General features: G+C 38.3%; 1 protein-coding gene across 12 annotated transcripts in view; it reads right to left on the reverse strand.

Annotated features, from left to right (window-relative positions):
- LOC117412168 (dedicator of cytokinesis protein 3-like) overlaps window positions 1–13,890 on the reverse strand; it is a 196,665-nt gene that overhangs the window by 33,794 nt on the left and 148,981 nt on the right. For all 12 annotated transcript variants that reach the window (XM_058988761.1, XM_058988764.1, XM_058988760.1 and 9 more), the window contains 8 exons: window positions 13,592–13,673; window positions 13,445–13,505; window positions 10,754–10,901; window positions 6,320–6,408; window positions 2,770–2,895; window positions 1,350–1,474; window positions 1,068–1,230; window positions 504–610 (listed from right to left, as the gene is read on the reverse strand). In XM_058988761.1, the coding sequence (XP_058844744.1) occupies window positions 504–610; window positions 1,068–1,230; window positions 1,350–1,474; window positions 2,770–2,895; window positions 6,320–6,408; window positions 10,754–10,901; window positions 13,445–13,505; window positions 13,592–13,673 (901 nt within the window). The remainder of the gene's footprint in view (window positions 1–503; window positions 611–1,067; window positions 1,231–1,349; window positions 1,475–2,769; window positions 2,896–6,319; window positions 6,409–10,753; window positions 10,902–13,444; window positions 13,506–13,591; window positions 13,674–13,890) is intronic.

Genomic DNA, 13,890 nt, shown 5'->3' on the forward strand with positions numbered 1-13,890 from the left:
AAATATTTAAAGGGAATGAGCACCAAGTTTCAAATGCACCACTTTGATTCGTAAAACCTAGAGTTTGATTTTAGATGAATAAAAAAAAAGCTTTAAATATGAAAGATTTGGGCAATTGTGATGCGCAATCAATTTACAATGCACATTCTGATGTACAACCAGAAATCATATCTATCTCCTGGGTTAAGCTAGTCAGCAATCAATGGGGGCTGGTTAAGAAAGGGTTTGTGAAAGAGTCTCGTGAAACGAGAGAGGCTGAGAAAGTGCTTATAGCTGACGTTAGTACCAGCAAAGCTCATAGTACAGCTGGAACCTTTGAATTCTGCACTCTTTCTTGTCTGATTGATGATATCAATGTAGAATAAGAAAATACTACCTCTGCAGCTGCAGTAATGCTATAACAACAGGATTTCTAACAATGTTACTGTCTTACAGCAATCAGTATTATAATAAGCCAGCTGGAGTCCAATTTTACTGCTCTGAAACACATAGTTTATCATCACCTTGTAAACGTAGAGTTCATGGCTTTCATCTGACAGAGTGGTGCCGTCCTCCCTCATCAGAGGAGTAAACGCAAAGCCAAACAGCTTCTTCTCCCCCTTGTCTTTTGCTGGAAAGACACCCAGAAATTCAGCTTCAATCACGTGTTTAGGTAACACCTTTAAACAGATATCTCCTTCAATTAAAAGCTTCTTAACTGTCATTCAAGTGACAACCAAATACCCAAAATTTAAAAGTTTAAAAAACACTATTTATTAATTAATATTTCCTATGTTTGTAAACCTATTTGTAAGTGTTGCATTGTTAACATTTGCTAAACAGCACTGTCATTTCAGAGGTTTCATTATGTTTACTGTTGTTGCTAAAGATTTATCGCTTCCTATGTTTCAGGTCATCCCAGGTGAAATGGACCTACAGCACAGAAAGTGTCCAATCATATGATGTGCTCAGCTCCTATGTGTTTAGTTTGCAGGCTCTTGCACATGTCTTGCCATGACTACAGTGTCACAGGTTGAGCATACGTTACGAGGTAGCAGGCAGGGCAGTTTAAGAGAAGTTGGACTCACTGGAGCAGTGCCTGAACTCGAAGCGCAGGTGTGAGCCTCGGAAGCGGTCCACAGGAATAGGCAGCTTGATGATCTCACCCCAGCGCGGGCTGTTGTTGTGGTACAGAACAAAGGAGCGGTGCTCACTCACACTGGGCTCCCCAGAGCCGAGGCTGATACAATCCTGAGGAGCAAACAAGCAAACACACAGACTGAAGTAGAGAAAACCGCGTGTGCTGCTATACTCTGGATTTACAATGGATTGAAGCTATGAACGGGTATAATAATAAACAGCGATCCTACCTTGAGTACTTCTCCGTCCGCGTAGAGAACGTACACAGTGACCTCGATGTTCTTCTGGACGCTCTTCCCGCCCCTCTCGAAATCACCTCGCTCCAGGATCAGGTATAGGTCATTCCGAATGTCACCTGGGAAACAACGAAAAGGAATAAATCAATCAGAAGATCTGTGCAAGCAAGCAAGCATGTGTACAGGTGTGACCTGATGCTGAGCGGTGTGCTCAATGATCCGTCAGCTCACCACTGTTTTATAGATTCCCAAAGACCTGGAGTGAACAACAAACAGTCAGTATAGTCATAAACATTGTTAGTTGTAAACTACTACTGTAAAATATTTGATTTAACCACATTTTTTTACATTTCCTAATATACAATATATCTTTTTCCAAATTATGATTTACTAGTTCATTATCCTACTTTTATGTGATGAATAAATGTAACAAATACATTGTGGGTCAAAACTAAAATAGTGGGTCATTACACAGATATAAGGCATACAAATATATCCCTATAGATTTAACTTAAGTATAAAAACTGCCCTTTGAGTTTCCATTGTGGAAGTTTTGTAAACACATGACAAACAACCGACAATGGCTATCCAACCTTTTTCCTTTCAATGTCCCTGTCAAAATACTACTTCATGTAAACTGTCAAACAGAATGTCACCCTAGCTCAAAGTCCTGGCCAGGCCCGCTATGCTTGGTGATTAGAGTTGCTGTGTTAACAGCAAGCACAATCATGAGTTTCAAATACAGGGGAAGAACCACACATTACTGAAGTAGAAAGCATATCACCTACTGGTAATATCTAAAGGGCAACCAAATCTGTGAACTGCACTCTGAGATAATAACTTGCATGCATAACTTTAAAACAAATAAATAATGAGATACCCAACTTAAACTGAGAATGGAGCAGGGAATGGAGCGTAACATGCTAAGAAATAAATAATAATAATATTCTTTTTGCCTGATTCTTGGACCTGTGCGGTTGGACTTATTCTTATTCATTAATTTTTTTCATTGTTTCATCTTTGTTATGTTTTCAAGTTGCCTCTGATCTCTATTAAGATAAAAGTTCAGCTTTAATACCTTGTATTAATCATATTTTTAAGATGTGTAACCACTGTATTTGGTAAGTTAAAAGGACAGATAACCAGCACAGTGAAGCTGGACAGTCAAACAAGTACAAATTCTAGAGGCCTAATACAGCACATGTTTCAACCCCTGCTGTGCTATGACAGAGCGAAATATTACAGGATGAAGTCTGAATTGGGCTATGTGCACCATGTGTTAGTTCAATTACATTGTATTTAGTGATGTAGAAAATACAAGCAACTACAGTACACAGACACAACAGATGCACGGAAAGCCAGCTTTATCCACTATCAAACCCACGCGGAGCTCCAGAGCTGGGGTCACTCTTACCAGGCATGATGACATCAGGGAAGCCCAGTTTGCGGGTGACAGCCACGCCTCTGTTGAAGATCATTGGGTTCTCTCTGCGGATCAGCTCCATCTCTCCCCGCAGCAGCTGCAGGGAAATGATCAGACCTGGGAAACAAGACATAAACACTTAGCACTGTATCACAGGAACATATTGGGAGTTACCTCATGAAACACATTATAAAAAACATACACCCAATCACTCTTAGGGATTTGTGATAAGTCCCGTCATCCCATGCACCGAACACACATACCTCGCCACAGCAATTTCCCACAACAGCTCAGTTTATAGGACAAAGGTGTCTGCCAGTAGGGTGTGCTGTATCAAGAAGAGGAGAACAGTGCCTGACACTTTTGCTGCCCTATCCTGAGGGAGCTCCAGCGCCAATGAGTCGCTCCCTCTGGAAGCCTGAGCACACTGGTGACTTTGCAGAGCCTGACCTGTAAGACTCACCCTGCAGACCACTCGACCGTGCTTTTACCAGGTGAGCCAGTCAGGGATCCCTCAGTCTTTGTTTTTCTGGTTTATAATAAGTTAACATGTCATGTGTTATTCTCAGAGACATCATTTTGCACAGTTTGAGCAGCCAGAACACACCCTACACACACTGTATTTAATTTATACCTTACACATACAAACTGGTGGATGAAGGCTTGCTTCACATGACTTGGGAGGCTTTTTCTGTCTTTTTGGAATAAAAATTACGAACACAAACACAGAAAGCTTTGCAGTACATTTCAATGCATTTCAGTGCATTCATTTTCTCAACTTTTTTGAGCTTACTAAACTTTTGGGCCCTAAAGTAAAGACATTCTAAACACTGCCAAGAGTTACTTTTATCTTTTAGTGCAAATTAAATAAATCATATCCCTAAAACTGATCTGAACAGTTATGAAATATTAAAGTAGATCGTACAGTACTCTTATGGGAAGAGACTATTCCACGGTCATGCTTTATTCAACAGAAGGATTTTAAAGATGCAGAAAGAGCAGCCAGGAGCACATGTGGTCCCACTGACACAAGGTGGTGCTAAAGCTTTGATGTTTCAAATCTTGAAATTCTTGGTGATGTACTTATAAACCTTGATTTTATTTTTAACTGAATGATTAACAAACTATTGTTTTAAAATGTATTTAAAATATACCACACACATGCACATACTGTATTACCCATGCAGTATGACTTCAAATCACAGGTATCAGTACACCTGAAAATAGCATCACCATGAGCAATGTTTCATCATATTTTAGGTGCTGCTGTTCCCAATAGTCATCCTGTTCACTTCGACGTATATTTTGATACCAAAAACCACATATGTATTTTAAAATGAATGTGAATATATCTATACAAATATTGAATACAACTAAATATTGAATATGCTGTTAGACTGCAGCTATATCAAAAGGGGGACATCTTTTCATTCCAGCAGTTTTCACAGGGGAGAAGATGAACAGATAAATAGGGATATTGAATTTCTAATGAGTTATGCCACCCGCCAAGGTGCTGGAAATGTGTCTTGTGGCAGTTTAACCGACAGTGAACAGAGATAGCTGAGCTCTACATTGTTGTGCTGGGAAATGGGCTACTCTCGCTCTCTCTGACAGGTGAGGCGTGAGGCTGATTGCATGCTCGTACAGCTCACAGCTTGCAACCTGCAGTGTGCCTCATCCACCTTCACTGAGGGGGACCGATAATTAAACAAAGCAATCGGATCCGCATCCCTCTGCTTTCAGAAAACCCTGGAAACCACTTCACCATTTGCTGTTACCTGAATTTGTCAACATAATTGCAATGAACTGAGGCCTTGCTCCCAAACTCATTTCATAGTGTCCAACACGCTTAGGAATCGTGCAGGTTGAGGTACATGGAAACACAACTGGACAATTTGAAACCAGGTTCATTTTGTCACTGGTGTATATCCTGTACATGTTTGAAACCAAAAAGTTTTGGGGCAATAATGCCCAGTGTCTAATACATCCTGACAATCACTTTACGCTTTCTCTCTTCCAACATAGCTTACACAGTGACTTTTACGGAGTACTTGACTTTTAGATCACAACAGATTCCATTATGCACAAGCCCCTATGGGTGGGAAGGAGGAAGACACGTGCCTTTATTTTAGAGTCATCCACAGGAAGAATATGCCCCTATATTAGTTTGTAGAAGTTACACTGATCGTTGCAGAGTTTTACCAGAGTTCAGATTCACAGCTAGAGAGTGAAGATCTTAGCTTACATAGCACTACTTTCCTCTAAGTGCACTAATGTACTATCCTACAGGACTATGAGAACATTCACTTTTAAAATCAATTCACCAAATCAGTGACATGTTTTCCATCTACCATTTCAACACTGAGGCAGCATTGGCAGATCATTTCTCTTTACAGTGCTGCTAATTCATTTGCTGGTATTTATTACTACTAATGTGCTTGTGTTTAGTTGACTTATTCTATATATAATATTCATAGAAAAATAAGTTACTTCATTTGAGCACAGAGTGGTGCCATATGGTATGTAACACTTCATTAGACTTGCCTGTTTAATACAGACATGAAACTAGGATTTTAACACAATTCCCTAATAAACTTTTTAGACCGTAGAAGTAAATACTACAGCCTAAAATAAAACTTTTTTTTCATATGTATTGAAAAACACCAGCCAGACGGTTGTCTGTTAAGTAGATATTTGGCTCACATGTAAAGGTCAATGCCATATAAAGAGACAGTTTACTGTAAAATGGAACTTGCTTGGCTCGGAATTCGCAACCACAGAGGAGAGCTAAAGGAAAGTGATGGATAACAATGATAAATAATTCTGTTTGGAAAAGGGATGCTGTGAGACACAGCGAGATGGATCAATTATTCAACGCTGTTTTCCACAACCATTACTTTTAAGGCTGAACCATCAACAACTGGTATCAGTAACTAGTGAAAAAGAGTGAAACACCAACATCTATTATCGATGGACTGAAGTTAGCTGGCTATGAAAAACTACTGTGAATCAGCAAGTCAAAACTTTAAAAGCTGGTACAAAAGAAGGCATTTGTAAAGTTGTCCGTAACTGATCCTTTACATGTAGTATCTGCTGGTTTGAGAGTGACTTAGGGTTTTCTTGGGCATTTTACATTAAATGGCATGTTCAGTTTTGCTCAGTGAAGTTAATGTACTTTGTGCTTAGCTTCATCATTATCTGAGATTTACTCAACATAAATCTTTTTTTAGTACAATATTGGCAGCAGTTATTCAGGGTCAAAATGCCAAGCAACTGTTTTCAGTGGTATATTATTATTTTTTTTGTTTGGCTTGCAATCGCACCATCTTTGGTACATTTTCCAATTGGATTACTTTGAGACTAGCTTTCTCCACTTGCTCCAGCAAGACCAGATATGCCTTGCTATTTAGTAACTTTATTTACTTAAAAACCCTCTAGTAGTATGTTGTTATCCTTATAGAAAATATTTGTGTTTACAGATCCAAACACACAGATATAAAAAAATAAATCTCCCATAAAATAGCACAAGATTGAAGGTTACCATAGTTGGTGCTGGGTGCTGTGTACTTGGTGCTGGACTTGCGGATTATATTTTCGTGGATTTGGCACCATTCATTTTCATTGTTACAGCTGGAAAGAGAAACAAAAAGGATATGATTCACACAGTTAACACAGTTGTATCAAGATTGATAACCAAGCCTGCTAGTGTCTACTTCAGCCTAGTTTAACCCAGCAAGGTTAAATGGCTGTTACAGTACGTACATGTTTGACCTCACTTTGCAAGTTTGTGAAGTTCAAACAGTGCCACTTTCTTATGAGTACTTTCTGATAATCTGTTGGCAATAAAATCTTCAGCATCTGCAAAAGCTACAGGACTTTCTGTTGCCAAATGTAGCATCTGCTAGAAGTGTGATATTGGATGTGTTATGCACCTGGCATAAATATTAAGGCCAAAAGCATGCATTGTCATCTGTATTTGTATTGCAATCCAATCAGCACAGCAGTGGTGACAACATTGCCTTTGCTCCTCATTGAACAGAACCCGCCCTTACGTTTAATGCACTTGGTCCATTGATATGCTGTAATTGACCAGCAGCTTGTTCCTAACGATGCCTCTTCTGCTTAGCAGTACCCACCACATTTATAAGAAAATGGAAACTACTGTTTCACAGCCTAAAGAATGAGCTATGTTGCTGAGGAGTGGCCTCAGGTCCAACCAAAGCAGAGCAGGTGCATTGAAGCTAATCACACTCCTGTATATAGACCTCAGGCCATTTGTTTCATTGAATTGGATGACTTCAATAGAGTTCCCATGAAGTCCTCCAAGCCTGGTTGATTACTGGGCAGCTACTCAATTGGTTCACTTTAATAGAACATATTTTCAAAATGTGCACGCTTATATTTCTTTATAATATACAGTAGACCATGACACTGATGGGATCTAGTCATCTGGAATTTCTTTGTCACATTAGCTATATGGTTCAATTATTCTTATTTAGCTATATATTATAATAAAAAAAGTATCTAAGATGCAAATGGATTTTCACCCCAGAAGAGGTCAGAACAGTAATATGAAGTTTGAAATGTTTAGGATGTATATTGTGTTGTTTATTGTGTAACAACATCAACCTGATTTTTTGGAAGTGTCTTCTTTAACAAAACTGGTTGACACTCTTTTTTAAAACTAGAACTAACCTCTCTAGGGTCTTTACCACTTTCTGTAAACAGGTTATTGGGATCCTTTTAGCACCATCGCTCCCAAAGGCAGCACAGTTAAAGCACAATATCTATGCATGACGCTGAGGTGCTAGATGTAGTAAATTCAGGTTTTTCCCTTAGCAAGACTTCAAACTGTGACCATCTGTCACTTATGCTTCCTAATGAGACAACCTGCACCTTCATTTATTTAGATGTGGCAGTGCATAAATCATACAAGATCTCATTTCAAAATCAAGGGCTTCAGTTATTTCTGGTCCTTAGTTTCTTAAGAGGTCTGAAAATAAAACAGGACCTCTATCAGTGCTAAGTTGGAAGAAGCAACAGCTGGTAAAAAATCCTATAGCCCTCACTCAATGTCAAAACTTCAAAGCATGAGCTATCTGCCTTCATAAACATGATATACTGTATGGGTAAAATGTAATAGTATTGGAAAGGAGTCACTAAAAGCTTGTCAGTACTCCCCACTACCTGTCTTTTTTTTCTGTTGGCACTAGACTGTTGTTAGCAGCTATAAAACAAATTCCCCTTTCAAAAGATGGCATCACAGCCAGGGCTGCATTTGTCAGTTTCTCTGAGTGCATCATGCAAAATGCTGGCAATGTTAATTATGTCTATCAATGTCTCCACTCTTTGCAATGATATGCCAAAATGTGTCAGGTCTAGAACACATTTGCAGAACAAAAGACTTTCAGGAGACTCAAGGGATCCATTAATGCTGTCTCTTTCATGCCATGTGTGAGGGCCTTTTAAATTTACTGCTTAAAAAAAGTTAGAAGCACCTGAGAGATATTTGTTCAAGCGATATGTTGGTTAAAACTTTTCACCAAACACTTTAAGATTACCCCAATAATAGGTTTCTATCAAATCACATTCCTAACACTCTGAGAGAGGGCTTGAAAGGTTATTGACAATTTGATGAATACTTAAGATTTTAAAAAGTAAGTGTGATACAGACACCCCTGTAATGGCTTCACTGGTTCCAAATATCAATGTCATTTCTTTCAGTTTATTAAGACAAATTATATGAACACCAAATTCAGACTCCTTAAGTGCATTTGGTATTTGAATGTTTCACATTTTATTCGACACTGATTTTAAATACATGTTATATAAATGGATTGATAGTACTTGCACAGATCTCCTTTTTTTAAACTTCCATCTGCTGTCATTTGCATTTCATAATTTTATTGGCAAAAACAGGGTCATAACATACTTGCTTGAAGTGTTTAACTGCAGGCTCCATAAACTAATTGAAAATATGAAAAAAAACTCAGGAAGGGTCATATTTTAATTATTTAAAAGACAGCAGTAGTTAGATCTGCTGGTCAGACAGCCTCCATTGTCCACATCCATCGATTAAATAAAAAAAAAAATTATATATCACATTATTTGTTTTATTATTTTTTTTGTTTTAATAAAAATAAAGTTAGGTGTAGTATTCACAACGGATGCTGTGTGTGACGCGTGGATGCTCCCGGAGCATCTGGTATTGGAAGAGCCGGCAACCTGCGGCAGAGGTGACAGTTAAATGATAATGCAGTGCTGTGTAAACAGGAAGGTGGGGTGGGCACTGCGGTACAGTTTTTTCAGTTCACCGCTGTGCAATATGGGCTAGTGCTTCATCTCCAAATAAGCAGTTGGGTAATTCACAGCTCCATTACCATCCTAATAATAGTGGCATGCACTGGATGACAGTTATAAACAAACAGGATGGTGCTGGGATGTTGACTACCATTTAAAACAAGGTGGCTGGAGCCAGCAGGATATGCTGTAATGGTTGGACTCTAAAGCCCCAAGATGTCCATAACATCTCTTCTCAGCTCCAAAACCAATATGCATTCTTATCAGGATTGTTCGAATTGTAAATTCATTGTAATCTTCTCTTTAATAGTATGATGTCATGCATCTTCCTCTCAGGACAAACAAAGTACACTTCTGATACACTAACACATGGGATCAATTGCCACACCAAATATAGAAATGATCAACAGGGGTGTGCCATTGTCATTGATTTTCTGACCATTTTCATAACACTTTGCTTAAGGAACTCATCTTTTAGAAGAAGACCCTGTGGTTGAAGCAGGACATTTTCCTCAAATAGTAAGTGGTTAATAATGCTCAAGTGTAAGTAGAAACAACACTAGTGAACTATGTCATATTTTGAAAATGTAGATGATATGAAGTATCCCTGTAACAGTAACAGCCTTCCTCAACCCCCTTTTTCTCCTGCTGTTTAAAACAGTTTGGTATTTCAATTCCTACAGATGACTGCAGTTAATTGAAAAAAAGAAAGAAAAACAGTTCTCCTGCTAGACACCAAATGAATTGTATTTCTTTGAAAATCGAACTGAAATGTGGGTTGCTACTGTAAATGACATCTGTGCTGCAAAGGGTTGAGAGAACAAATACATCCCTCTGGGAAAATGAAAATAGAAAAGCAGGCAACAACATCCAAACATGTTAATGACTTTGTTTTCACGTTGAAGCTGTCCCATTTGATTGATTCTTCTCTGTGCGAAGGACGTAGATTGTTAATAGACACTTGAATGTCAGATTGTATTACTTTTAACCATTTACAAACTTAAAACAATCTGTGTGTGTATACACACAAACACATTGTTTTAGGTTTCTAAAAACTAAATATAACAACACAAGTAAAATTCTTTCTCAATGCAGTAGGTATTATAATACTGTGTCTATTTCTGGTCTCTATTCCTAAGTTCAATTCAAGGGTCCTTGGACACACCTAGGAACTTTTTGTATTTCCTTTAGAATGGTAGAAATGCATACTATAGATCCACGGATGCAATATGCATGACAGTTATATCCACAAAGTCATTGTACTGTACAATGAGTACAGAGCCCTGTAACACCTTGGTAGTTGAGCTCAGGTCTAGAGCGACCTACACCACTTCATACACTGCAGTGCCTCTTTTTCCTTGAGAGGTTATCCATCCAAGAATCTTGCTTAAGGGATGATTTGAACAACCTATACCCCGCTGGGATTAGTCACAGCTGGGTTTTTTAAACGCCTTTACAGCACTAGCGAATTACCCTGGATTGCATCAGCCACCTAGCCATGGTTATCTGGTGATTACCCCTAATTAAGGGCGGCTAATGCAATCCATTTTAATTTCCTGCTAAAATGCTCCCCCTTAGCTTTTGAAAACCAACAGCTGCTGGCACTAAAATGTTTAGATATTATTCAGCCTGTAACTTTGGTAGTAAAAGGCCTGTGTTAGAGGACCTCACTCACGTGTAAACTTTAAGCACAAAGTCTTTCTCCTCTTTGAGCTCGGAGATGGACTGCAGTATGTCGATCATGCTCAGCACTGCACAGCCGTAGGGGCGACGGTACTGCACATGGGCCGGACCTTTCTTAGAATCATTCAACAACATCCGCCCTGGAGACAGAGAAGCAGAGAAACAGATTCAATTCACCCACTAGGGGCTTCATACAGCTGTATTACACTGATCACACAGAATGTACGAAACAATAACAGTCAATTCTCGTTAATTCGGATTTCAAGGGACCAGCAAAACATTTTGTCTTATCAATAATTCGTATTATCAGGAGTTTAAAAATGCATGCTGTCAGTTTTTATTGAAGTTCGGTAACACTAAAATCTAATTTCAATTGCAGAACAATGAACAGCATTATACATTGAAAAAGTACTGTGCATTGTATTGGCAATGCAGCTGTAAGTGAACTTTTAAAAAGTATACATGACCAAAGAACTACACTTGTAACCTGCATGTCCCATTTTAATCACTGGCATTTTTAAACCACTAAAGCAAGGTGTCCTCAACATATTAAGCAATTTGGAAATGCTGACGACATGCATCCACAGTTTGCTGTTCATAGGCCTGTATTAAAATGGTTGACAAAGTTGTTCACAGGAAACTCTCTGCAGCAACATTTTTCTTCTTCTTGTATGGTGGTGCATTATCCACTGCTTTCAACACCTCCATTTTTGTCTGCAAGGATAGAGTATGTTTTTGCACTGCTTCATGGAAATGCCATTGATGAGTGAGCACTACGGAAACTCAAAATGCATCATAGGATCTGTAGTCTCAAAACAGAACTAAAATACAGGAAAGAGGCACTAATCTGGATGCAAGTTGTAAAATTTACAGTTCAAAGTCAATAAAGCCAGCCTAAAACCTCACAAATGAATTGCAACATGAGCTACACCTGCAGGCCCTTAGCTTGAAAATGTTTTAAGCAGCACTTGAAACTGATTTTTCAGTCATTCAACAGGGTTCACCGTTTATCCCCCTACATTTCAAATGCTTTTCACGCTTTTCGTATTCGGGGACAACAGAGCATAATTTCATTTTCCATTTCTTCACAATTTGTGTTCTTTGAGTCTCCAGTGGTAGCGAGTTAAATTGGCTCTAGAGTTTACAATAATCAGCATTAAGGTTTAAACACTGATGAGGCATCAGCACCATGATGCTAGTCTGAATGTGTACACGTTTTCTTTTCTCAAGAGAGGATTTCAATTTTTAACCATGACACAAAAATCCCCTCTCATACACTATATGAAATTATTTAGTGCATAATTCATATACATAAAAGATTATTTACAATTAACTTTTGAACAACATATGCCAAACTGCACTGTAGTTTTCCATCTATGTACCCTAGGATTCCAGCTTTCATTTTGTCAAAGAGTAGAGTTGCAGGCTAGCACTGAGAATAGCATACGCAGGAGACGGGATGCAATTACTCGCTTGTATGCCCATTTTTATTAACAAAACTAAAACAATCAAACAGCATACAAAACAATATTCCACCCAAGCTTCGCTATCATGGTGAACTACAGTAAGAGCACAAAATGCAAAACCACAAAACAAAACGGAATACAATACCAAAACTATAAGCTGTCTTTAGCAGTGCCATAATTAAAATGTAATCTGGGGGGGGGGGGGGGGTTACAGGAAACTAACTTATATCCATAAAATAAAGCCATGGCTTTTAGAAAACGTAACACAGCACTGTTCAACAGAAAACAAGGAACGGTGAACATGATTCAAAGAATGGTGTGTTATGTCAAGCTTTTACTTACTTTTTTGTTTTCCAGTCTTGATTTTGTATTTCACCATGCTGACATACTAGCTCAACGTTTTGCAAACTGAAATTGTACTAAGACCTGCTTCGATCACAATGACCTGAACACAAATGAAGCACAGGATGTCACTGTGCACAGTGCTTCAGAAGAGCTGCTTTTCTGAAGCCCTTTGATTACACATTCATTTTATATGTGGATTCATCGATTACCAAAACCATCAATCACGACTGTGAAAGAACAGTTCTATGAAGGCTATGTTATAAAAGTCTGCTTCTTATGGCTTTTATCTGGTTGGGAGAACATAAAATGTGGATTCAAAGAAATCTGTTTCATTATATGTCAGAAAACAAATGACTTTCCTCTGACAGTCTATTAACACTTAATTTAATACTATGACTATGATGACTACAACTACTACTACTACAACTACTACTACTACTACTACTACTACTAATAATAATAATAATAATACTACGAAGAAGAAGAAGAAGAAGAAGAAGAAGAAGAAAAAGAAGAAGAAGAAGAAGAATAGTATCGATAATAATGATAATGAATGTATAATCACTTTCACTTTGATAATTCAAACAGACTTCACTTAACATTCTTTCGGCAAGTGTATATGCAACTGTTAAGAAATACTAATTCTATTTAATGGGGTGTTAATCTATATGTTTTGGTAAGGATTAATCACATTAGTAAAAAAAACCCAGCTGTAAGCACAGGATAAGAAGATTGCAGTTTTTGGTCCCTAGTCAGGAATGAATCAAATCAAACAGATTAACAGGTGAGCCGTTTAAATGGTGGGAACATTTGGTAAGAATACCTGCTAGTCCCAGACAGTGCTGGAGAGACCTGGAACTGAAACAACTTACCAGTTCTGATGACGTGAGAAACTATGTACAGGTCCCTTTTCATGTCCCTGTTGCTTAGATCCTGGAAGGCAAACACAAAGAGTAAATCTGTTGCACTGGTTCTTGATGATAACTACAGTAATAATAATATTAGCTGGCAGAAGTTACCGTGAAGAGGGCACATAGGCGATCTATCTTCTCAGGGTTTTTAGGTCCTCCATTCTTGTTTAGTTTCACCATGAACCTCTCGCTGCAGGACAGAGAAGAAGCCCATTGAATTTATACACTGATGAAACTTGTCTATTCCGGCATCACTTGGGACTGGAAAATTGAGCCGGATTATACAGTGTGCTGTATTTTACAGTGTATACAGTAGAAGTACTGTCCAGGTATACTATGCAATTCATGGATTGTATTAATTTAAATTTGACTTTCTCCATAATGTAAACAAGGATTGTACTATACCG

The sequence above is a fragment of the Acipenser ruthenus genome, chromosome 16 (assembly GCF_902713425.1).
Source record: "Acipenser ruthenus chromosome 16, fAciRut3.2 maternal haplotype, whole genome shotgun sequence".
Taxonomy (NCBI): Eukaryota; Metazoa; Chordata; class Actinopteri; order Acipenseriformes; family Acipenseridae; genus Acipenser; species Acipenser ruthenus.